General features: G+C 47.9%; 1 protein-coding gene across 1 annotated transcript in view; it reads right to left on the bottom strand.

Annotated features, from left to right (window-relative positions):
* The window catches only part of LOC142245707 (serine protease 33-like), a 30,288-nt gene extending 3,659 nt beyond the window's left edge, over nucleotides 1–26,629 (bottom strand). The window contains exons 1-4 of the mRNA XM_075318646.1: nucleotides 26,352–26,629; nucleotides 16,121–16,310; nucleotides 13,454–13,725; nucleotides 2,165–2,334 (exon numbers count right to left, since the gene is read on the bottom strand). Of these exons, the coding sequence (XP_075174761.1) occupies nucleotides 2,165–2,334; nucleotides 13,454–13,725; nucleotides 16,121–16,310; nucleotides 26,352–26,394 (675 nt within the window). The 5' untranslated portion in view covers nucleotides 26,395–26,629. The remainder of the gene's footprint in view (nucleotides 1–2,164; nucleotides 2,335–13,453; nucleotides 13,726–16,120; nucleotides 16,311–26,351) is intronic.
* Between the last annotated feature and the right edge of the window lie 759 nt (nucleotides 26,630–27,388).

Raw genomic sequence — 27,388 nt, 5'->3', positions numbered from 1 at the left:
TAACTACTTCATTGATTACAGGTTAACGAGGGAGACGCCTTCAGAGTTAATTGCAGCCCTTAGAGTCCCTTGTCCAATTACTTTTGGTCCCTTGAAAAAGAGGAGGCTATGCATTACAGAGCTATGATTCCTAAACCCTTTCTCCGATTTGGATGTGAAAACTCTCATATTGCAGCTGGGAGTGTGCACTTTCAGCCCATATTATATATAGAATTGTATTTCTGAACATGTTTTTGTAAACAGCTAAAATAACAAAACTTGTGTCACTGTCCAAATATTTCTGGACCTAACTGTATATAGGGGCAGTATTATAGTAGTTATATTCTTGTATATAGGGGCAGTATTATAGTAGTTATATTCTTGTACATAGGAGCAGTATTACAGTAGTTATATTCTTGTATATAGGGACAGTATTATAGTAGTTATATTCTTGTACATAGGGAGCAGTATTATAGTAGTTATATTCTTGTATATAGGGACAGTATTATAGTAGTTATATTCTTGTACATAGGGAGCAGTATTATAGTAGTTATATTCTTGTACATAGGGGCAGTATTATAGTAGTTATATTCTTGTACATATGGGCAGTATTATAGTAGTTATATTCCTGTACATAGGGGCAGTATTATAGTAGTTATATTCTTGTACATAGGGGGCAGTATTATAGTAGTTATATTCTTGTACATAGGAGCAGTATTATAGTAGTTATATTCTTGTATATAGTGGCAGTATTATAGTAGTTATATTCCTGTACATAGGGGCAGTATTATAGTAGTTATATTCTTGTACATAGGAGCAGTGTTATAGTAGTTATATTCTTGTATATAGTGGCAGTATTATAGTAGTTATATTCCTGTACATAGGGGCAGTATTATAGTAGTTATATTCTTGTACATAGGAGCAGTGTTATAGTAGTTATATTCTTGTACATAGGGGCAGTATTATAGTAGTTATATTCTTGTATATAGGGGCAGTATTATAGCAGTTATATTCTTGTATATAGGGGCAGTATTATAGTAGTTATATTCTTGTATATAGAGGGCAGTATTATAGTAGTTATATTCTTGTACATAGGAGCAGTATTATAGTAGTTATATTCTTGTACATAGGGGCAGTATTATAGTAGTTATATTCTTGTACATAGGAGCAGTATTATAGTAGTTATATTCTTGTATATAGTGGCAGTATTATAGTAGTTATATTCTTGTACATAGGGACAGTATTATAGTAGTTATATTCTTGTATACAGAGGCAGTATTATAGTAGTTATATTCTTGTATATAGGGGCAGTATTATAGTAGTTATATTCTTGTATATAGGGGCAGTATTATAGTAGTTATATTCTTGTATATAGGGGCAGTATTATAGTAGTTATATTCTTGTATATAGGGGGCAGTATTATAGTAGTTATATTCATGTACATAGAGGCAGTATTATAGTAGTTATATTCTTGTACATAGGGACAGTATTAAAGTGGTTATATTCTTGTATATAGGGACAGTATTATAGTGGTTATATTCTTGTACATAGGGGCAGTATTATAGTAGTTATATTCTTGTATATAGGGGCAGTATTATAGTAGTTATATTCTTGTATATAGGGGGCAGTATTATAGTAGTTATATTCTTGTACATAGGAGCAGTATTATAGTAGTTATATTCTTGTACATAGGGGCAGTATTATAGTAGTTATATTCTTGTACATAGGAGCAGTATTATAGTAGTTATATTCTTGTATATAGTGGCAGTATTATAGTAGTTATATTCTTGTACATAGGGACAGTATTATAGTGGTTATATTCTTGTATATAGAGGCAGTATTATAGTAGTTATATTCTTGTATATAGGGGCAGTATTATAGTAGTTATATTCTTGTACATAGGGGGCAGTATTATAGTAGTTATATTCTTGTACATAGGGGCAGCATTATAGTAGTTATATTCTTGTATATAGGGGCAGTATTATAGTAGTTATATTCTTGTACATAGGAGCAGTATTATAGTAGTTATATTCCTGTACATAAGGGGCAGTATTATAGTAGTTATATTCTTTTACATAGGGGGCAGTATTATAGTAGTTATATTCTTGTACATATGGGCAGTATTATAGTAGTTATATTCCTGTACATAGGGGGCAGTATTACAGTGATTAGCATGGCGTCTCACCTGACAGGAGTCTTTCCCTCCTTTGGAGTACCCGGCACATATCATGGTGTTGTCCACTATGGTTACCGAGCTGCTCACGCCTGAGTCTATGTGATACATGTCGTTACACGTCTGGTGATCTATGAGCGGCACCATCACATTCTGCAAAGTTTCCGGATAAGGTAAAACCACTAATAAAATAATGAGAGAATAGTCAGTAAATCATCGTAATGTCGCTTCCTTCCGTCCATTGTAAGGAGAACGCCTCTTTGTGTGGCGCCCCCTGAGACTCCAGGCGCCACAGGATATTGCACCTGACTTAAAGGGAATGTATCGTCAGAAAAAAACAAATTTCAATAACTGAAAAATGTAAAGTAATAATATTTTAATGTTTTGTTTAAATATTAATATTTTTTTTTTATTGAGCAAAATATAAAATTTTTTAAAAAGTTTAATATTTTCCACTGTTAAACACTAGAGGGAGCAGCTACTGAAATCCTATAGAAAATCAACTGTATAAAAAGCTCAGATTACAGCTGCAGTAAAGTGGGCGGAGTCTGTTCTCCTGTGTGTGATGTCGCCTCCCCCTCCTAATCTGAGTGTTTACAAAGGATAACAGAGAATGGCATGTAGAGACATAGTGCAGAGCCATTTTGTTGGTGACCACAAATGTCTAAAGTGTCACCAAAGACAGCAGGAGTATCACACAGGACAGGATTAGATACATGGCTCAGCAGACTGTATCACACAGGACAGGATTAGATACACAGCCGTGCAGACAGTATCAGCGGTAGTGTGACGCCCTGGACCCCCAGGGGTCACAGTACACTAACATCACACACACCCCTTCCCCTGGGTAGGTGACACCAGTCAATCAAAATCCTTGTTGCCACCCTCCAGGCTTGATGTCCACCCCAGGTGGGGCAGAGCCAGGCGGTTGACCCCACCCACCAAGGAGTTCACAGGCCTGGAGGCGGGAAAAGACAGCAGATTGTGTTAGGCAGTGGAAGTGAGAGGAGTAAAGACTGTCGGTGTCTGGTTTGGAGCCCAGGCACGTTCAGCAATGTCGGCAGACGGTGGTGGCCATCTGCAGTAGTTGGTGGAGGTCAGCGGAACCGTAGGGCCGGGGTCGGGCGGTGGCCCGCTGGTACCGAACCGGGGAGCAGATTGAAGCCAAGCACCAAGGCAGGGTACTCAGACCCCGACTAGGCTAGGAGCCGCCGAAAAGGTCAAATTATCTGATTGCGGTCTGGACCTTAGGGGTTCATTCCCACCTAAGTCCCGTCAGAAGGCAAAAGCCCAACCCTTCCGGATAAGTGCCACCGCCAAGGGCCAGAGATCCAAGGGCCGGCGCCTGCGGGCAAAACGGGCTCTCCCGACATGTACACGCCAGGGAGAAGACTAACCGTGGGAAGCCATAGGAGTCAAATACACTTACACAGGTGCAGGAAAACGACAGCCACCATCAACCCGTCCAGGGAGAGTGAAAACACCGCAGCCGGCTGTGGGCCCCGTCCATCCAGCCATTTGGTTTACCAGAGGCTCTGTCCTTCTGTGTCTTAGTGAGTATAACAGTGCCATCCGGCACCGCGCTGCACCGCAACGTTGCACCCGCGCCCACGCTGCCTCCCCGCCTCGGCGCCTGCACCTATACCTCCTCCCTAACTCACCAACTGGGGCCCCGGGACCAACAGCCCCTACCCACGGAGGGGTCAACACCTCGGCTGCTCCCCGCCATCGCTCCCGGGATCCCCTGTCACCAGCAGCGGTGGTGCCCACCATCACCACAACCCGTGGGTGGCGTCACGACCGAGATCCCAAACATCCCCCAAAAACCTCCCCTTTTCACTCGTGGGCGAGGAGGCGCTGCTCGAGCCCTGGGTCTGGACCCGTGCTCGAGCCACCGAGGAGCAGAAGCACCGGACCCGAGCACCAGCGATCCCAGACTTGCGGCGTTCCCAACCCTCCGCCCGAGACAGTAGTAGCACGGTGACTGACCGTGTCCGGGTACGTGCCCGGGCACATACAGCAAGGTTGGCAGACGGTGGTGGCCGTCTGCAGGAGAGGCCTATCGACGCAGAACCGTAGGGCCGGGGCTGGGCGGTGGCCCACCGGTACCGAACCGGGGAGCGAAGAGAAGCCAGCACCAAACCGGCAGGGCGTGCGGACCCCGACCAGGCTAGGAGTCGCTGCAAATTGGTCAAACCCGTTAGCGAAGGGAACCTCCTGGGTTTCCAAGCCTCAAAGACCCGAGTGAAGGCAACTGTCCAAACCGTGAGGGAAGATAAAGCTACCGCCAGAGCTAGAGCTTCCAGGGCCAGCGCCTGCGGGCAAAAGGGCTCCTCCGGCATCTATACGCCGGGGAGCGGGCTACCGTTGGGAAGCCATCGTAGCCAAACATGTACACAGGTGCAGGGAAAGGCAGCCGCCACCAACTGTCCAGGAGAAAGTCACAGCAGCCGGCTGCGGGCACCGTCCATCCAGCCGTTTTGGTTTACCAGAGACTCTGTGGTTAATCGTCTGAGTGAGTACACTGTTGCCGTCCGGCACCGCACAGCGCTGCCCCTGCGACCCTGCACCTCACCGGCCCTGCCATCCCGCCCATCCTTTCATCCGGGCCCCGGGACCACCAGTCCCTACCCACGGAGGGGACAACAACATCCCAGCTGCTCCCTAACAATGCTCCCGGGATCCCCGTCACCAGCAGCGGTGGTGCCCACCTTCACCACAAACCGTGGGTGGCGTCACGGACTCAATCCACAACCAAAACCCCCACCGCCAATTCCCTGTTCACTCACGGGTGCGGAGCGCAGCTCGAGTCCCCGGATCCGGCCCACCGCTCGAGCCACCGAGCAACAGCAGCAGCCGTACCCGAGCGCCAGCAGCGGCGCCAGCCGAGCAGCGCAACCCCGCCGCCCGCGACAACTTGGCGTCACGAACAGGATCTTACCGTTCTACCGGCTGGTAGAAGTGCGCCTTGTGTCCCGCCGAAGAGGTCCAGCCGAAAAATTTCAGAAGCCGCCATCTTTGAGCGCGAAGATTTTCCCGCTCGAGCGTCTTCCCGAGCAGTGGAGGCGCGAAAGCAGAAGCCCCGCCCCTGAAGAGGAGGTACCAGGAGAAAACCAAGGGGGGAACGGATGGAGAGATGGCTGGAGCGCGGGAGCGCCTGCTACCAGAGCGTCTAAGCTCTGGAGAAACAGAGGAGGAGTAGCCTTTGAAGACTGCAACCCGGGTGAGCTCCCCGCCGGGATCGCTGCTTGGCTGGAGCGGGAGCTGGGCCGGTTTTGCCTGAAGGTGAGGGCGCAGAGCCTCCAGCAGCTGCTGGATTGGAAGACGGAGGTGCGCAGAATGGTCGCTGTGGTGTGGGCTCGTGAGCAAGGGGCCGCTGCGGCCGTGCAGCATCGCGATCAAGCCACCCAAGCTCCTGAACCAGCCTTGATTGAATGGAAGCCGGGGTCCGGTACCGCAGCAGGAGGTCCAGAGAGAGTGCAGCTGATGGAGGAAGAGGTCCCGAGCACGCTGCCCCCGCCACCATTTCCAACGGCGATCAGTGGTTCAGGACTGCGCTGCCTATGGAAGGAGAACTCGATGTACCGTCCGGTCCCCGAGTGGGTCGACCCCCCCGCGGTGGTAGCCACACCCAATGTCAGCGGTCCACCCGCCAGCAGTTGTCCCCGTTGGGACCATCAGCACCGTTAAATGAATGAAAAAGAATCAACCGTGAACCGTTACCTGATTATCTACCGTGATTGCACCGGCCATTGCCGGCAAGTTGTCCCCGGAGGGACCCGTTGTACCGTGCATGAGAGACTGCTCATGGACACGCCCGTCTGGTCCCCGAGTGGGTCGACCCCCCGCGGTGGTAGCCACACCCAATGTCAGCTGTCCCCCCGCCAGCAGTTGTCCCCGTTGGGACCATCAGCACCGTTAAATGAATGAAAAAGAATCAACCGTGAACCGTTACCTGATTATCTACCGCGATAGCACCGGCCGTTGCCGGCAAGTTGTCCCCGGAGGGACCCGTTGTACCGTGCATGAGAGACTGCTCATGGACACGCCCGAGAACTTGCAGGGCACCCACGAATTTGTAGGCTTGTAAATATGTTGGCTAATACCGTTGCTACCCCGGAGAGGCAGATTTGGAGGATGGGCCTGGAGGGAAGGGATGGCCCAGGCCCGCCACCACCTCAACCGGTGGCGATCCTCCGGAAGTTAGGGGTCCCCCTTGGACGTGGGGTCCCCTGACACAGCAGTCGGGCACGAGTTACCGTGCCCGTTCCCGCTCGGGTGACCTGGACTGTGGGTAAAGGGGTGCTGCCCATTTCTTAGGGGCAGCATCAAGGCTAGGTTGCTTGGGTGGGAGAGTGGAAGCCGTCCGTTACTAATAAAAATGTTTTAGAATGTATACAATGTTGCAACGTTCAAGATGACCTGAAGTATGTGTATGTTTTAAATGTTTACATCTTTTTCAGTTCAACAACAAAAATAAAAACGGTGATGGACGGCAGCCCGCGGACGGTCTGCATTTAACCAAGGGGGAATGTGGCGCCCTGGACTAGCCAGGTCGTCACAGAAACTGCAACAACACACCCCACACCCCGGTTAGGCACATCAGCCGCACATGAAAATCCTTGTTGCCTCCCTCCAGGGGCTGATGTTCACACCAGGTGGGGCGGAGCCAGGCGGTTGGCCCCGCCCACTGAGGAGTTCACAGTCCTGGAGGCGGAAAACAGAGCAGTCTAGTTAGGGAAGTAAAAGAGTGAGGAGAGTGGGACTAGAGGAGCTGACTGACCGTGTCCGGGTACGTGCCCGGGCACATACAGCAAGGTTGGAAGACGGTGGTGGCCATCTGCAGGAGAGGCCTATCGACGTGGAACCGTAGGGCCGGGGCTGGGCGGTGGCCCACCGGTACCGAACCGGGGAGCGAAGAGAAGCTAGGAGTCGCTGCAAATTGGTCAGATCCGTAAGCGAAGGGAACCTCCTGGGTTTCCAAGCCTCAAAGACCCGAGTGAAGGCAACCGTCCAAACCGTGAGGGAAGATAAAGCTACCGCCAGAGCTAGAGCTTCCAGGGCCAGCGCCTGCGGGCAAAAGGGCTCCTCCGGCATCTATACGCCGGGGAGCGGGCTACCGTTGGGAAGCCATCGTATCCAAACAAGTACACAGGTGCAGGTAAAGGCAGCCGCCACCAACTGTCCGGGAGAAGTCACAGCAGCCGGCTGCGGGCACCGTCCATCCAGCCGTTTTGGTTTACCAGAGACTCTGTGGTTAATCGTCTGAGTGAGTACACTGTTGCCGTCCGGCACCGCGCAGCGCTGCCCCTGCGACCCTGCACCTCACCGGCCCTGCCATCCCACCCATCCTTTCATCCGGGCCCCGGGACCACCAGCCCCTACCCACGGAAGGGACAACAACATCCCAGCTGCTCCCTAACAATGCTCCCGGTATCCCCGTCACCAGCAGCGGTGGTGCCCACCTTCACCACAAACCGTGGGTGGCGTCACGGACTCAATCCACAACCAAAACCCCCACCGCCAATTCCCTTTTCACTCACGGGCGCGGAGCGCAGCTCGAGTCCCCGGATCCGCCCACCGGTCGAGCCACTGAGCAGCAGCAGCCGGACACGAGCGCCAGCAGCAGCGCCAGCCGAGCAGCTCAACCCCGCCGCCTGCGACAGACAGCCCATGGGGCGCGTCCAGGTCACAGCAGACGCCCACTGTAACGTTACTGAAGGGGTCGGATCCCGACCACTGTTCTCTATGCACAGGGGCTGCCATAAAGGAGTGAGTAACTGTCGTTACACACACAGCAAATCCAGCATGGCCCCCAGTGCCTCCAGTAAAACTAAATAAGCTGCGATTTTCATTTTGTATTAAAAATACTTGATTTCATAATCACTATTTTTAATACAAAAATAAAAAAACGCGATACAGTCCCTTTAAGGTGAGATATTCATCCCGGGTTCAGAGGAGGTCAGTGTCGGTTCCACTACATCACATATACACACCATTGTCCCTTCTCTCACTGGGGATCAGGCTAGGGTCGGGTCTGTAGGGTGGCCACCTAATGTTAAGGGTCTCCCATCCACTAGTTCAGGAATCCGGGACGGGGAGGCGTGATGTCCGGGAGAGTGAGAACAGACAACAGGAACAGTAGGAGGAGTGTTGCTAGGGGGCAAGCTGACTCAGGGCAGACAGTCTGAGGAGAGCAAAGAAGCAGAGCTGCAGGAGAGGGGTCCTGGGAGGCTGAAGGAACTTGTCCCAGGACCCGGAGTGAGACAGTTGGGAGTAACACCGGGGGAACTGGTGGGACACAGGAGAACACGGTCGCTGTGGGGATACAGAGTAAGCTCCCCCAGGGCCAGAGCAGATGGGGTGCAGAGCCCTACGGTGATGAGGTCTTTAAGCTTCGCCATCATAAACCATCAGGAAGGGGGATTGCATGTCCCTTTGCCCACCACAAGTGCCCGGGGCACCACAGCAAAGAGAGCCAGGAGTTGAGACCACGATCCAGCCCATTAAAGACTCACGCTGCCTGTTATACTTTACGGAACTTTCACATTGCAGAGAAGAGACCCTGTATAGCTATAGGGGACACATTACACACCGCACAAGAAGGAAGGGCTCACAGTCCACAACACCGGCACTGGCCTTCAAATTATCCGGGATCGACTGGAGCCCATTCTGGTGAAAACCGGCACTCCAAGGGCGATAACCTGACAGTGAGTAAAGAACTTAAACCACAGACCCTGTTTTGTGCCCATCATTGCTGGCGCCGTCGCCCCCTGCTACCACCATCATCCTCCCTGGGGCCTAGCTCTACCTGTGGGGAGCTGTACCACCTGAGCTGCGTTACCATCCACCCTAGCAGAGAGAGACATCCCGCAGCGGCATCTTCCCTCATATCTGCATACCACGGCTGGGGTCACGAGACAACTACCCCCAACACCTGTCATTTCCTTTTATTGACACCTCGGGCCACGAAACCGGGCAAGGCCGCTGTGACATCCCCAACCATCACGAGTACAAGCCCTGGCCCCAAATACTGTGGGGACATGCATTTTTCTTCAGTTCATTTACTTTGCATATTTTTAATCGAGAAACATAATTAATTAACATCTTTCTACACCTGCCAAAAAATGTTGCACATCCCTGTACGTCACCGTGCTGCGTGATGCATGAAGGACTAAGTGACTCGCCCCAGGGCTATGGGGTACTCAGTCCTGGGCAGTGTGCTACTGGGATATGTCACTGGTTGGCCGTTGTCCAGTTCCGTGACCCTGGGGGTCGCTTTAAAAGGGGTTATGTACAGGGGAATCTAATATATAAAGCTGAATGTGTGTATGTATGTATGTATGTGTGTGTGTGTGTGTGTGTGTGTGTGTATGTGTGTGTGTGTGTGCGTGTATGTGTGTATGTATGTGTGCGTGTGTATGTATGTATGTATGTGTGTGTGTGTGTGTGTATGTGTGTGTGTGTGTGTGTGTGTGCGTGCGTGTATGTGTGTATGTATGTATGTGTGTGTGTGTGTGTGTGTATGTGTGTGCGTGCATGTGTGTATGTATGTATGTATGTATGTATGTATGTATGTATGTGTGTGTGTGTGTGTGTGTGTGTATGTGTGTGCGTGCGTGTATGTGTGTATGTATGTATGTGTGCGTGCGTGTGTATGTATGTGTGTGTGTGCGTGTGTGTGTATGTGTGTGTGTGCGCGTGTGTGTGTGTGTGTGTGTGTGTGTGTGTATGTATGTATGTATGTGTGTGTGTGTGTGTATGTCCGGGATTGGCATCTGCACCGTCGCAGTTACAGCCACAAAATTTTGCACACTCACACGTCTGAACCCCGAGAGCATCATAGGCTATGTTGTGAGGCGAAATTTTAACCCCACGCGTTCCAATTTACCAATCAATTTTGCCCCTATCTACATAATGGGGAAAAAGTGAAACGAAAAGTGTATCCGCACCATCACATTTACAATCAGGAAATTTTGCACAGACACCTCATGTGACCCAGGGAACGTCGCAGACTATGTTTTGACAGGAAAATTTAACCCCACGCTTTACAGTTACTCTCCAAAAAACATGCCTCCATTAAAGTAAATGGAGTCTGGAACTACAGGTTATTAGTAGGAGCTGTGATTGGTTGCTATAGGAACAAAAGACATTCATAATATAAGAAGCTTATATGTGAGGTAATAAGATGTCGGTGGGGAGACGGATAGAGAGAGACTGAAGACAGGCAGAGAGACAGACAGGAAAATAGACAGAGAGATAGAGACAGACAGGGAAAGAGACAGACAGAGACAAAAGGTGAAAGAGACAGATGGTGAAAAAGACAGACCGGGAAAGAGACAGACCGGGAAAGAGACAGACCGGGAAAGAGACAGACTGGGAAAGAGACAGACTGGGAAAGAGACAGACGGGGAAAGAGACAGACTGGGAAAGAGACAGACTGGGAAAGAGACAGACCGGGAAAGAGACAGACCGGGAAAGAGACAGACTGGGAAAGAGACAGACTGGGAAAGAGACAGACTGGGAAAGAGACAGACTGGGAAAGAGACAGACGGGGAAAGAGACAGACAGACATGCAGACAGAGACAGGCAGACAGGGAAGGAGGAGACAGCCAGAGAGACAGACAAACATAGATGGGGAAAGACAATGACCTTGATAGAGACAGACAGGGAAAAGAGACAGAGAAATAGAGACAGACAAAGAAAGAGACAGTCAGGAAAAGAGGCAGACAGGAAAAGACACAGACAAAGAGATGGGGAGACAGATGGGGAAAGAGACAGACCTGGGAAAGGGACAGACCTAGAAAGAGACAGATGGGGAAAGAAACTGTGACGCCCTGGGCAAGCCAGGGGTCACAGGTAATGACATCACCACACCCTACACCCCGGTTAGGTACACCTAACCTAGACCAGAAATCCTTGTTGCCTTCCTCCAGGGGCTGATGTCCACACCAGGGGGTGGGCCAGGCGGTTGGCTCCACCCACCAAGGAGTTCACAGTCCTGGAGGTGGGAAAACCGGGCAGATTAGGTTTGGAGTTTGAAGTAGAAGGAGGGAAAGTAGTGAAAGAGGAAAAGTGACAGTATGAAAGCCTGAAGTTGGTCCGGGTGTGTGCCCCGGACCGAGACAGCAAGGTTAGCAGACGGCGGTGACCGTCTGCAGGAGTGGCCTATCGGAGGTGCCGTAAGGACCGTGGACGGGTGATGGCCCGGCGGTACCGGACCGGTACACAAGGAGAAGCCAGCACCATTGGCAGGGGCCTTTCGGATCCCGGCAAGGCTAGGAGTCGCCGTGAATTTGCCAAATCCATCAGTGAAGGCGACCTCCGGGTCTCCAAACAACTAAGTCCCGATTGAAGGCAACAGTCCAATCGTATGAGAGAGACACCGCCAAGGCACCAGTTTCTCAGGGCCAGCGCTTGCGGGCAAAGAGGGGCTCCTCTGGCCCATATCCAAGTCGGGGAGCGGGTTACCGGTGGGAACCCATCGCTACCAACATTGAACTCAGGTGCAGGGAAAGAGACAGTCACCGTTAACTACCGGGGAAAAGCAACAGCAGCCGTCCGTGGGAACCGTCTTTCCAGCCGTGTGTTTTACCGAGAACTGTGTCATCGTCTCAGGCTGAGTGAGTACCACCGTGCCGTGAGGCACAGCGCTGCCCCCGCGACCCTGCACCTTACCAGGCCCCGCACCGGGCCTCCCACCCCTCTTCCTCCACCACATCACTGGGCCCCGGGACAACCACCCCCTACCCACGGAGGGGAGAACTAACAACCGTGCTGCTCCCTGTCACCGCTCCCGGGATCCCCATACAGAGCAGCGGTGGTGTCCACACAATCACCACAACCGTGGGTGGCGTCACGGACAATAAATCCCCAAAACCAATCCCCTTTTCACTGACGGGCGAGGAGCGCCGCTCGAGTCCCCGGGATCCGGCCCATCGCTCGAGCCACCGAGCAGCAGAGGCCGCAGCAGCAGCGGCAGCCGGACCCGAGCAGTGGGAGAGCGCGGCGTCCCCTCCTCCGCCCGCGACAAAACAGAGAGATAGAGACAGACAAAAAAAGAGACAGAGAGGCAAACGGGGAAAAAGACAGACAGGGAAGAGACAGACCTGTAAATAGACAGACCTGGAAAGAGACAGACGGAGCACATTACTTGGCCAATTTAGTTAAATCTGTGTGGAATATCTGTGGTGTTGAAATATATCTTGTGAAATGCTTCTATTAGCTTAGTTTTTGGCTTTTTTATAATTACATTTCTATCTATTTGTTTTGTGGTGTTTGTGTGCAGAATACATTTTTGTTAATATATTCTATTTTGTTAACAACAGTTATTAACCCGGGCGAAGCCGGGTAGTACAGCTAGTGTTTAATAAAGTTTATGTTGTTACGCCACTTGCGGGTTGCGGCTATGGCGATAGAACCGCCACTGCACAGTCTCTCCGCTGGGGCTGATGTTGACGGCAGCCTGGATGTTGGGCCCTCCGCAAGTAGGGCCGGGGCCCCAGGGATAGATGATGTTGTTGGGCGCGGAAAGAAGGTTGCAGTGTGACCGGTTCTCTTTACTCACAGCGGTTGGTAACTGGTACTCGGAGTAAGTCTGGTGTTCACCTCTGGTTCCCTTAGTCCCAGTGCCGGTGTGGTAACCTGGTGGCTTTTTTCCCCCGCACCTTTCTCCAGTTGGTGGGTACCCGTCGCTTGGAGTGTCTGGGGGTCCCCTCCTGTTTGTCTCTCGGTCTCTGGTCTGTACGGCGGGCAGTGTGAACCCTGTATGGTCGGTGTTCTGTTACGGTCCCTGGTTCTCCCATCACTGCTGGTGCCCCCGAACTTACGATCAGTGAGGTCCTGGATGGTCCCCCACTGTGCAGATTTTATCAGGTCTGCCTGGAGCGTTTGCCTGATTTAGGGCTCTGTACCCCGTCGGTGCTATGGTTTCGGGAGTACTCTACCGTACTCCACTGGCAACCACACACCTGGGCCCTCAGGTCTCCGTGACTCTCCCGTGTCAGTGCAGTTACGTCCGTTCTCTCTCACTTCCACTTACTAACTGTCTCACTGTTCGTCCCCTCCCACCTGGTTGTCGTCTAGTGGACTGGATCGGCTCCACCCCAGGTGGCTATCCATTGGGTCCACTCTAGTCTCTCACCAGTCTGTGGATGGGGGAAAAACTGGGATTTTAATTTGGTTTGCTGTTACCGGCACTGGTCTTCCAGATCCCTGGGGGGTAGGCCTGCATCTTTGACTGGATGCATTACCTCGTAGTGCCCTGATAGGTTCAGAGGCGCTACAATAAGCGTCACTTACCACCACTGTCTATCTCTCCCCAGCCGCTGACCCAGCAGTCCAGGCCACAGGGGAAGGTGACGGAGGCGACGGGCAGGCAGACCGGCATGATATAATTGGTGGAGGTGACCGGACTGTCCAGCTTCACCAGAGCGATGTCATATTCATGTCTTTCGATGGAATATCTCGGATGGGTGTGTACTGCGCCGATATTCTTCTGGACGCTCTGCAGATTGTTCACCGTCAGTTTGTGGGCTCCCAGCTGCACCTTAGTGTTAACGGTGGGGAGACGCCTGAAAAATGACAAAATGAGGAGGAGGAGAGCAGTGACCAGTGTTTACACACAGATGGGGCATACAGATTGTATAGTAACATGAACTCTGCATTCGCTGACTGGCCCCTAGGCCGGCGCTGCACTCAGGGTGTTCTTGAGGTGGTTAAAAAAACAATGAGTTTCTAGTAGAAATCACTTTAGGAAATGCTCCTCCTCTGGGATTGTGTCCGCAACGTCTTTTTCAGGTGGATTCTGCTGCGAAACTGCCTAAAAACCCTATCAGAAAGTGTAAAAAAATGTAAATAAAATGTTCTTGTCTATTGTAACGCGCTGGGCATTATATGGCGACAAAAACCAGTCCATATAAAATAAATGTGCGGCTTGTGTTTTCAGCCAGAGACTTGTAAACAGGAAAGCAGCAGAAAATAATCAACACTGGCCTATCCAGTCACTTACTAACATATATATCCCTGATTCACACTACCAGGGGGCTTGAATCTCCAGTCACTGGTCTTTAGTTTGCACCATCCTCCATGTCCAGCTCACACCATGTCCAGCTCACACCATGTCCAGCTCACACCATGTCCAGCTCACACCAGCGTGCAGTGCCCTTGAAAAAGGTACCCGAAACGCGCGTCGGGCGTGGACCTTGGACCGCCTCCCTGTCTGCCTGAACCCCTGGTATGTAGGTTATGTTCTTTTTCTCCTGGCATGCTAGGGTTTTGCTCAGTATGCTGAGAGACCTATCTTACTGACAGATTGGTTTTAGGTAGGGGAGGAACTTTATCACCTATGTCTGGGAATATAATTGTACATACTGGATATACTGTAGCTTAGGCGAATTGCCTGTAAACCTTTCCAGACATATGGTTGCAAAATTCTCTGTAGTCCTGGTCCCCACGTAGTGAGTTTCTCTTGTCCTCTTGTTTATCGTTACAAGGATGGGGAGTTTTTTCAACTATATACTTCCCTTTTAACTTGTCTGTGATTGTTCATAAAATTTGGATACCAATTTACTCCACTGTGTGTTTGCACATTTTTTGAGCTTAGTAGGAGTTATCCTTATATATCAAGATCCAATATGTTTGGGATTTTACTGGTCAGATGATATCTGCAAATATGTTTAGATATAGAGATTTAATCCCCTGCTTTTCTGTGAAAATTGTTTCAACTACTCAGCATTGTTGCATTCATTAGATGTAAAGCGCTGGGCTTGTTTAATCTAATGGATACTATAATCTTGGGCGGCTGCACGCTGCTATTTTTAAGCTGGGGGGTGGCCCAATATGCACGGGTCTCTGCAGCCTGAAAATTCCAGCCTCTAGCTGTCGAGCTTTATCTTGGCTGGGTATCAAAATTGGGGAGACTGCACGTTTTTGTTTTTTTTTTAAATCTTTATTTAACTAATTAAAAGAAAAAAAGGCGCATGCAGTTCCTCTTATTTTGATGCACCGCAAAGATAAGCGCATGGCTGACAGCTGCAGACTGTAGCGTCTGCTTAATCTGTGCTGTCAATCATCATATGGGTGGAACCTATGCCAATTGTTTTATTTATTTGTTTTTATATCACGATAGATGCACACAGCGCCTGTGATTGGAAGCAGTCAGCTGACACTCTGACACTAAGGGTGGGGGCTCGTTTGACTGCAACCAATCACAGGTGCCAGTGGGCGGGGAAAGCAGTGCATATGAAATAAAGGCTGATGCGTGGCCCCGGAAGTGAATGTGAGACCTGGAAGCAGTGTACAGCCATGACAGAACCTCAGTAAGTATAAAGCGCTTGCTCCTATCCCTTCTACCACTATTTTTAATCGCCAGATTCTGGTCCTCATAGGCTTATATGGGGACTGGAATCCAGCCTGGAAACAGATTTAAAAAAAAAACAAATAACCAGTCCTGGTTATCTGCGAGTCCATCCATCACTATTCCTGACATGTTTTGTAGCTTCCTAATATGGAGTGGATTCCATCAGCGGCCTCTTCATGGTAGTGACCGCATCATTTCTTTCAGGCTCTTTTTGGTGTAGACCTGTTCCAAAAAACCTCTTGTGTAGAGTTATAGAACCAGTTATCTCGGATCCCTGTGTATTATCACCTGACTATATCATAGGTGTGTGTTTCGCTGGCTCTGACCATTGTGCACCCCACTAAATGCTAGAATGAGCTGCAGGCAAATCAGTACCACGCTGTCACTCGCCATCTATCTGCGTCTGTTGGCTTTTTTGAAGGCCACGAGGTTGGCCCACTTGAACTAAATCTGACCATGAGGTCTCCAAATAAAAACTGACAGACAAAAGCAATGGAGGAAAGGGACGAGATTTGAAGCTGATAAAGTCTTTATACATTCTGATATATTGACTATATTGAGGTTTCAGGAGTCTGTGATCAGTGATGGGATTCATTTAGAGAACTTACGGTTCAAAGCAATGAGCAGCGCTCAGCACCCACTGGTTGGAGATCAAGGACCCTCCGCAGAAATGTCTGCCCAGATACTGTATACTGGCCTGCCAGGGCCACTGTCCATCCACCGCATCCGAACCACCAACGATCCGGCCGGAGAAGGCTGGAGACCCGCACGTGGGCTGAGATGTAGAGGTGGAAAATACTGCAGAGAAAGAGGAACAATGATATAATGATACTTATCTAAAAGGAGGCCAACATCACAAAGTCATATAGGACCATACTCACTATGAGGCCCCATGTTCTTGTGGCGTCCCTGAGGCTTCAGTCACCACAAGGAACTGCACCTCCTTTAAGGTGCAGTATTCACCCTGGGTAAGGAGGGGGTTAATCACCAGTGTTTCCACATTTCACCTTACATACAGTTAGTTACCTTCTCACTGAGGGCTGGACTAGGGTAGGCTGGGGGGTGGCCATTACAAAGCATGGGACTTTCTCGGTCACTAGGACAACCACCTGGGGGGCTGGCATTACTTGGGGTAGAAGTAGGAGCAACCTTTACACAACCAGGGTCAGTCTAGTCTAGGACTTCAGTTCTGGCAACACGACACCACTTTCTCTTCACGGAGCCTGAGGTTTGGAGCAGGAAGCTCAGCCCGGGTTCCTCACTTCTGCAGGGGGCAACCCTTTGGAAAGGACACTTTCAGATACCGGTGGTGACCTCCAACATACCCGGGATGGGCTGGAACCCATCAAGGTGGAAACCGGCACCTCCGGACAAACCTACGGACAGTGAGTAAAGACCTTAAACCGCAGCTACTGGGTTTGTCTCTTCTTGTCAGCACTGTCACCCCGAGGTTCGCCACCAACGGCTACTACCACCCACATCGTCCTCCCTGTGGCCTAGCTTTGCCTGTGGGAAGCTGAAGCATCCTAGCTGCATACCACCCACGTCAGAGGACAGTGACCGCAGCGGCAGCTAATCTCTGGCCGCATACCACAGGTGGCGTCTCGAGACAAACAACAACCCCCATTATCCATCCCATCCATCATCCCTTTTATTGTACACCTCAGGGCTACGGAACCGGGCAGCGCCACCCGTGACATCCCCGACCCGCATCATCAGCTCGGTGACGAGTATTTAACCCCTGCTTCATGGGAGCTACATTCTCTGTTGCCGTGCATGCATCAGGAGATACAGAAATGGCTGCTCTGTGTGGGATGAGAACACACTCATGGAGGCCAGCAGAGGGCGAGTCTGCCACTTACGTGTTAGCCTTTAGATGTATAGATTCATGGAGACCAGCAGAGGGCGAGTCTGCCACCTACGTTTTGGCCTCTAGATGTATACACTCATGGAGACCAGCAGAGGGCGAGTCTGCCACCTATGTGTTGGTCTTTAGATGTATACACTCACGGAGACCAGCGGAAGAGGAGTCTGCCACCTACGTGTTGACTCTTAGATGTATACACTCATGGAGACCAGCTGAGGAGTCTGCCACCTTCGTGTTGTCTCTTAGATGTATAGACTCACGGAGCCCAGTGGAGGAGTCTGCCACCTACGTGTTGGCTCTTAGATGTATATACTCATGGAGACCAGCGGAGGAGTCTGTCACCTACGTGTTGGCCCTTAGATGTATACACTCACGGAGACCAACAAAGAAGAGTCTTCCACCTACGTGTTGGTCCTTAGATGTTTACACTCACAGAGACCAGCGGAGGAGTCTGTCACCTCTATGTTGGACCCTTAGATGTATACACTCACGGAGACCAGCGGAGGAGGAGTCTGCCACCTACGTGTGGGCCCTTAGATGTATAGACTCTCTGTCTACTTGGGAGATTATTCAGTCAGGCTGGGAAGGACAAGAAACAAGCAGGAAGATTCATCCTCTGGGGGAGAAGCTGCGGCTACAAACTACACCCATTGAAAAACCCCGATTTCCCAGGAGAAGGACTGCTGGAGGATTGTGACCGATCCCAGGACATTTATCCCATTACTGGACTACTTTACCAGAGATTTCAGAATCTAAGATTGAGAAGGTAACAAAAAGATGTAGGCCGAGATAAAACCGAGGGGAGAAGAAGCAGGTGGATGAGGTGCCACCGGGGAAAGAGGGGAGATAACAGCGATATCGGCTCCAACTCTGCCACCGCTCTCAAGGCCAAAGTTTAGGCTGACTCAAGATTTTATATCAACACTAAGAAGAGCCAAGGAGGCTCCATATAAAACTAAGACTACGTCACTTATCTAAGTCCAACCAGACTGAACCTGCTGACTACGAGAATGAGCGCAAAATCTGATCAACACCATGGAAGAATTCCAAATAGAGAATAGGGCAAGTATGAAATGTCTAACCCTGGCCACACGGTGTTATACGCAGATCTTCACAAACTTTGCCGACTGTCATGGTGGTGTCGGGTTCTGTTCAGACTACAGATTCTGATACTCCATCTGATAACCTCTCTGGCATCTATGGTCTACACAGGCAGTCAGGCATCAAGCAGGGGTTAATCTATGCTAGAGTCATGAAGTGTGTGGGGATAACTAGTGTACAGGGCTCCTAAACTGGCCCTCAGGCTAGAGGGGTCTTAGCTGTCCCTTATCCCAGATGTACTTCTGATGATGAAAAGGTCTGGACCACCAGCCTAGCTCAGCTCCTGACCGGCCCTGCTCTAATACCCCCTCTCACCCACCCAGGCGAGGGTCCGGACAGGAGTGCTTAAACCAACACAATTAGACAAACGGGGAAACGTAAGCTCTAACTCCCAGCAATCACTCACAGAAGTATTAGACAATATGTGATAAGGAGGAAATAAAGAGCAGGGAAGGAATAAACAGACAACAAGTGAATTCCCACAACACACCCAACAGCACTCAGTAGTTCACCAGCAACTGGATCACAACAGGACTTAGAACGGTATCGCTTAAAGCTATAGTCAGCACAGGAAGTCAGTTTCCACCATCTTAAAAAGGCGGGGAGAAGCTGTGATAAGTTTCTCATAACATGTGATTCTAGAGATAACCAGCAGGCTAGGAGAGATTAACCCTTGTCAGCTCGATCCCTAATGAGTGCCCTAATGAGCTGGTTGATGCCTGGGCCTGCCTGTGCAACTCAGAAGCCCCAGAGAAACCACAGTGTCAAGTATTAGGATCTGTGGTGTGAAAAGTGCCAGATACCGCCATGACACTCGGCGAGTTTTCAGCCAAATGTTGTGTGACAACTAGTCTGCTTGTGAGTCTCTTTTGATCACCTGCTGTGGGGAACCAATCACATCTGCTCCGCTCCTATATATGCTGGCTGGATACTTCCAACTATGCCAGCTATAGTTTCTTAGTTGGTCTGGGGAGGTGGGGTGATATAGACTATTTGGTGTTACACCTGTTGTTGTGTGCAGTTGTGGAGTATACCCTTGTTGCTTTTTTGTTGCTACGCTCCTGCTTATGTTTTTCTCCTGAGTCTTTCTGTCTATTCCTGTGTATGTGCAGTGTGCCAGAGTTTTGGTTTTACCTTGCCTGTCTTTACCTGTTTACCATCTCACTCCTGCCCTGTCACCCCCTGGTGAGAGTGGAATGTTAGAGTAGTATTTCTCAGGAGTATAAAAAGGCATGGGATTCCAGTGTCTCCACCATTAGGAATACTGCAGAGGTGAGGGATAGCCTAGGGTCCCCTAGTATAAGGGACAACATAGCAGCCCCCTGTCCGCTATCCCGAAGTAACATGATGACACATGGTTTGGAAGATCACATGGCAGTCCTATGTAACACCACAGATAACACAGTGATGACTTTTTGAGTACAGATAATGCAGTATACAGCACCTTGCAAAAGTATTCGCTCCCCTTGAATTTTTCAACCTTTTCCCACATTTCAAGCTTCAAACATAAAGATAAAAATGTTAATGTTCTGGTGAAGAATCAACAACAAGTGACACAATTGTGAAGATGAAGGAAATTTATTGCTTATTTTAAACTTTTATAAAAAATAAATAACTGAAAATTGCGGCGTGCAATATTATTCACCCCCTTTACTTTCAGGGCAGCAAATTCACTCCAGAAGGTGATTGAGGGTCTCTGAATGATGCAATGTTGTCCTAAATGACTGATGATGATAAATATAAGCCCCTGTGTGTAACAAGTCTCCGTATAATGCCCCTGCTCTGTGATAGTCTCAGTGTTCTGTGTAAAGCGCAGAGAGCATCATGAAGACCAAGGAACACAACAGGCAGGTCCAGGATACTGTGGTGGAGACGTTTAAAGCCGGATTTGGTTATAAAAAGATTTCCACAACTTTACACATCCCAAGAAGCCCTGTGCAAGCGATCATATTGAGATGGAAGGAGAATCATACCCCTGCAAATCTACCAAGACCCGGCCGCCATCCAAACTGTCATCTCACACAAGGAGAAGACTGATCAGAAACGCAGCCAAGAGGCCCATGATCCCTCTGGATGATCTGCAGAGATCTACAGATGAGGGGGGAGAGTCTGTCCATAGCACAACAATCAGTCACTGCACAAATCTGGCCTTTATGGAAGAGTGGCAAGAAGAAAGCCATTTCTCAAAGATATCCATAACAAGTGTTGTTTAAAGTTTGCCACAAGCCACCTGGAGACACCAAACATGTGGAGGAAGGGGCTCTGCTCAGAGGAAACCAAATTCACACTATCTGGGCACAATGCCAAACGATAAAAGCAACACAGCTCATCACCCTGAACACACCATCCCCACTGTCAAACATGGTGGTGGCAGTATCATGGTTTGGGCCTGCTTTGCTTCAGCAGGGACAGGGAAGATGGTAAAATTGATGGGAAGATGGATGGAGCCAAATACAGGACCATTCTTGAAGAAAACCTGTTGGAATCTGCAAAAGACCCGAGACTGGGACGGAGATTTGTCTTCCAACAAGACAATGACCCCAAACATAAAGCAAAATCTACAATGCAATGGTTCACAAATAACCGTATCCAGGTGTTAGAATGGCCAAGTCACAGTCCAGACCTGAATCCAATCGAGAATCTGTGGAAAGAGCTGAAAACTGCTGTTCACAAACGCCTCCATCCAACCTCACTCAGCTCCAGCTGTTTACAAAGAATGGGCGAGAATTTCACCTCTCCATGTACAAAACTGATAGACCCATCCCCCAAGAGACTGCAGCTGTAATCACAGCAAAAGGGGGCGCTACAAAGTATTCACTTACAGGGGGTGAATAATATTGCACGCAACAATTTTCAGTTATTTATTTTTTATAAAAGCTTAAAATATGCAATAAATTTCCTTCCTCTTCACAATTGTGTCACTTGTTGTAGATTCTTCACCAGAACATTCACATTTTATCTTTATGTTTGAAGCCTGAAATGTCGGAAAAGGATGAAAAATTCAAGGGGCTGAATACTTTCACAAGACACTGTATATCACCTGCAGTCCTATGACACCACAGATAACACAGTGATATCTCTGAGTGCAGATAATGTAGTAGATGTCACCTGCAGTCCTATGTAACAGCACAGATAACACAGTGATATCTCTGAGTACAGATAATAGCACCAAATGTGCACTACAGCACTAAACATTCCAAACTGTACTTATTTTGAAAAATTTTTGAGATTTTTGGCAAAAAATTGCAATTTCTTGAGCTGCCTCGCCACGTCACGGCAAATCTCATTTGAAGCAGTCCTACACTAAAATATTTTTATAAAATGTGCCATACGGCCTCACATATGAATAGTAGAACTGCTCTCAGCAGCACTCACCTGGTCTATTTCAATCCCGTACCCATGACTGAGTCATGGCTGTGGGCGGGACAGGTCCAAGCAAATGCTGCATGAAGTAAATAGCCTGTGGACAAAGCCTGATGACTTAATGTGAACAGTCACCAACCGCCAAAATCCAGACAGATGGAATACATCCCAAATTGGGGTGCAAAGCAAGGTGGAGGTCAACCACCGACCAATTCAATGAAGAAAAAACAAAAAGCAGCACCAAATGTGCACTACAGCACTAAACATTCCAAACTGTACTTATTTTAAAAATTTTTGAGATTTTTGGCAAAAAATTGCAATTTCTTGAGCTGCTTCGCCACGTCACGGCAAATCTCATTTGAAGCAGTCCTACACTAAAATATTTTTATAAAATGTGCCATACGGCCTCACATATGAATAGTAGAACTGCTCTCAGCAGCACTCACCTGGTCTATTTCAATCCCGTACCCATGACTGAGTCATGGCTGTGGGCGGGACAGGTCCAAGCAAATGCTGCATGAAGTAAATAGCCTGTGGACAAAGCCTGATGACTTAATGTGAACAGTCACCAACCGCCAAAATCCAGACAGATGGAATACATCCCAAATTGGGGTGCAAAGCAAGGTGGAGGTCAACCACCGACCAATTCAATGAAGAAAAAACAAAAAGCAGCACCAAATGTGCACTACAGCACTAAACATTCCAAACTGTACTTATTTTAAAAATTTTTGAGATTTTTGGCAAAAAATTGCAATTTCTTGAGCTGCTTCGCCACGTCACGGCAAATCTCATTTGAAGCAGTCCTACACTAAAATATTTTTATAAAATGTGCCATACGGCCTCACATATGAATAGTAGAACTGCTCTCAGCAGCACTCACCTGGTCTATTTCAATCCCGTACCCATGACTGAGTCATGGCTGTGGGCGGGACAGGTCCAAGCAAATGCTGCATGAAGTAAATAGCCTGTGGACAAAGCCTGATGACTTAATGTGAACAGTCACCAACCGCCAAAATCCAGACAGATGGAATACATCCCAAATTGGGGTGCAAAGCAAGGTGGAGGTCAACCACCGACCAATTCAATGAAGAAAAAACAAAAAGCAGCACCAAATGTGCACTACAGCACTAAACATTCCAAACTGTACTTATTTTAAAAATTTTTGAGATTTTTGGCAAAAAATTGCAATTTCTTGAGCTGCTTCGCCACGTCACGGCAAATCTCATTTGAAGCAGTCCTACACTAAAATATTTTTATAAAATGTGCCATACGGCCTCACATATGAATAGTAGAACTGCTCTCAGCAGCACTCACCTGGTCTATTTCAATCCCGTACCCATGACTGAGTCATGGCTGTGGGCGGGACAGGTCCAAGCAAATGCTGCATGAAGTAAATAGCCTGTGGACAAAGCCTGATGACTTAATGTGAACAGTCACCAACCGCCAAAATCCAGACAGATGGAATACATCCCAAATTGGGGTGCAAAGCAAGGTGGAGGTCAACCACCGACCAATTCAATGAAGAAAAAACAAAAAGCAGCACCAAATGTGCACTACAGCACTAAACATTCCAAATTCCAAATTATTTTAGTGTAGGACTGCTTCAAATGAGATTTGCCGTGACGTGGCGAAGCAGCTCAAGAAATTGCAATTTTTTGCCAAAAATCTCAAAAAAAAAAATTTTTATAATGCAGTTTGGAATATTTGATGCCTTAGTGCACATTGGTGCTGGCTCTTTGTTGTTTCTTTGTTGAATTGGTCGGTGGTTGACCTCCACCTTGCTGTGCACCCCAATTTGGGATGTATTCCATCTGTATGGATTTTGGCGTTTGGTGACTTTTCACATTGGGTCATCAGGCTTTGTCCACAGGCTATATATATACTTCATGCAGCATTTGCTTGGACCTGTCCCGCCCACAGCCATGACTCAGTCATGGGTACGGGACTGCAATAGACCAGGTGAGTGCTGCTGAGAGCAGTTCTGCTATTTATATGTGAGGCCGCATGGCACATTTTATAAAAATATTTTAGTGTAGGACTGCTTCAAATGAGATTTGCCGTGACGTGGCGAAGCAGCTCAAGAAATTGCAATTTTTTGCCAAAAATCTCAAAAAAAAATTTTTATAATGCAGTTTGGAATATTTGATGCCTTAGTGCACATTGGTGCTGGCTCTTTGTTGTTTCTTTGAGTACAGATAATGTAGTAGATGTCTCCTGCAGTCCTATGTAACACCACAGATAACACAGTGATCTCTCTGAGTACAGATAATGTAGTAGATGTCACCTGCAGTCCTATGTAACACCACAGATAACACAGTGATCTCTCTGAGTACAGATAATGTAGTAGATGTTACCTGCAGTCCTATGTAACACCACAGATAACACAGTGATATCTCTCTGAGTACAGATAATGTAGTAGAGGTCACCTGCAGTCCTATGTAACACCACAGATAACACAGTGATCTCTCTGAGTACAGATAATGTAGTAGATGTCACCTGCAGTCCTATGTAACACCACAGATAACACAGTGATATCTCTGAGTACAGATAATGTAGTAGATGTCACCTGCAGTCCTATGTAACACCACAGATAACACTGATATCTCTGAGTACAGATAATGTAGTAGATGTCACCTGCAGTCCTATGTAACACCACAGATAACACTGATATCTCTGAGTACAGATAATGTAGTAGATGTCACCTGCAGTCCTATGTAACACCACAGATAACACAGTGATATCTCTGAGTACAGATAATGTAGTAGATGTCACCTGCAGTCCTATGTAACACCACAGATAACACAGTGATCTCTCTGAGTACAGATAATGTAGTAGATGTTACCTGCAGTCCTATGTAACACCACAGATAACACAGTGATCTCTCTGAGTACAGATAATGTAGTAGATGTCACCTGCAGTCCTATGTAACACCACAGATAACACTGATATCTCTGAGTACAGATAATGTAGTAGATGTCACCTGCAGTCCTATGTAACACCACAGATAACACAGTGATATCTCTGAGTACAGATAATGTAGTAGATGTCACCTGCAGTCCTATGTAACACCACAGATAACACAGTGATATCTCTGAGTACAGATAATGTAGTAGATGTCACCTGCAGTCCTATGTAACACCACAGATAACACAGTGATATCTCTCTGAGTACAGATAATGTAGTAGATGTCACCTGCAGTCCTATGTAACACCACAGATAACACAGTGATCTCTCTGAGTACAGATAATGTAGTAGATGTCACCTGCAGTCCTATGTAACACCACAGATAACACAGTGATCTCTCTCTGAGTACAGATAATGTAGTAGATGTCACCTGCAGTCCTATGTAACACCACAGATTACACAGTGATATCTCTGAGTACATATAATGTAGTGGATGTCACCTGCAGTCCTATGTAACACCACAGATAACACAGTGATATCTCTGAGTACAGATAATGTAGTAGATGTCACCTGCAGTCCTATGTAACACCACAGATAACACAGTGATATCTCTGAGTACAGATAATGTAGTAGATGTCACCTGCAGTCCTATGTAACACCACAGATAACACAGTGATATCTCTGAGTACAGATAATGTAGTAGATGTCACCTGCAGTCCTATGTAACACCACAGATAACACAGGGATATCTCTGAGTACAGATAATGTAGTAGATGTCACCTGCAGTCCTATGTAACACCACAGATAACACAGTGATATCTCTGAGTACAGATAATGTAGTAGATGTCACCTGCAGTCCTATGTAACAGCACAGATAACACAGTGATATCTCTGAGTACAGATAATGTAGTAGATGTCACCTGCAGTCCTATGTAACACCACAGATAACACAGTGATATCTCTGAGTACAGATAATGCAGTATATATCACCTGCAGTCCTATGTAACACCACAGATAACACAGTGATCTCTCTCTGAGTACAGATAATGTAGTAGATGTCACCTGCAGTCCTATGTAACACCACAGATTACACAGTGATATCTCTGAGTACATATAATGTAGTGGATGTCACCTGCAGTCCTATGTAACACCACAGATAACACAGTGATATCTCTGAGTACAGATAATGTAGTAGATGTCACCTGCAGTCCTATGTAACACCACAGATAACACAGTGATATCTCTGAGTACAGATAATGTAGTAGATGTCACCTGCAGTCCTATGTAACACCACAGATAACACAGTGATATCTCTGAGTACAGATAATGTAGAAGTCACCTGCAGTCCTATGTAACACCACAGATAACACAGTGATATCTCTGAGTACAGATAATGTAGTAGATGTCACCTGCAGTCCTATGTAACACCACAGATAACACAGTGATATCTCTGAGTACAGATAATGTAGTAGATGTCACCTGCAGTCCTATGTAACACCACAGATAGCACAGTGATATCTCTGAGTACAGATAATGCAGTATATATCACCTGCAGTCCTATGTAAGCCCTCTGGCACTGTATGTGGGAATATTACGTCTCTTACCGACATGTAGGACTGTCAGCACCTGGAGCAGGTCCCTTCGCATTTCTCCACTTTTCTGTTGTTTCTTCTCTTCTCTTTTCTTCTATTTTCTTTTCTTCTCTTCCCTTTTTTTTTCTTCTCTTCTCTTTTCTTCTCTTTTCTTTTCTTCTATTTTCTTTTCTTTTCTTCTCTTTTCTTTTCTTCTATTTTCTTTTCTTTTCTTCTATTTTTTTTTCTTCTCTTCTCTTTTCTTCTCTTTTCTTTTCTTTTCTTTTCTTTTCTTTTCTTCTCTTTCTTTTCTTGCTTCCTCACGGCTCGGCAGATATATGAGTGGGTGGACGGTCCGCCAACCTTTGGCTAGATGGCATGGTTTTCCTCTTTTATGGCCTTTGCAGCATTTACGCCTTGATTTTTTATGTTAATATGTCTTAATATGTCAATCACTATGTAAATTCCTGAGTGTGGGAAGCAAAGTCCGTCCACACCCCGCGCCGGCCTCCGGTGAGACTGGGTAGCCTTGTTCTCTTCGGGAATTGGGGCAAAGGTGTATGGAGGGGATCAGCACAAGAGTGAGGGGCAAAACACAACTAAGATGGGCCATTAACCAAGTTCATATCTACAGAGACCCTAATTATTGTGGATTTCAGGGGCTCCACAACAGACCACCCCATTGTTACTGAATAAAAACTACCATAGAAAGACCTTCACCAATGTTATCGCCATACAGTGCCCATATTGTGGTAGATACCCGTCCTGCAGAACATGCAAGAGATTACAGCACAGTTACAGAGAGTCACTTACAGGTGACCTGTTTTCCATCTGCCCCAGACCAGCATGACGACTTCTCCAGCCACAACACGTCTGCAGAGATTACACCACGGACACACCTGACTTCTCACATTTCCAGCCCCGTCCCCATCTGTTCCCGACCTCCACAAACACCTCATCCTGCTGACACCCGCTGCTCCCGTATGTGGCCCGATTACTGGACCTGCTGTGTCACATGTAACAGGTCTCCTCTAAGTGCCCCCCATTGTAATAATGCCACCACTGTGACC

The sequence above is a fragment of the Anomaloglossus baeobatrachus genome, chromosome 7, assembly GCF_048569485.1.
Source record: "Anomaloglossus baeobatrachus isolate aAnoBae1 chromosome 7, aAnoBae1.hap1, whole genome shotgun sequence".
NCBI classification, from domain to species: domain Eukaryota; kingdom Metazoa; phylum Chordata; class Amphibia; order Anura; family Aromobatidae; genus Anomaloglossus; species Anomaloglossus baeobatrachus.
This window is presented reverse-complemented; position numbering and strand designations above follow the sequence as displayed.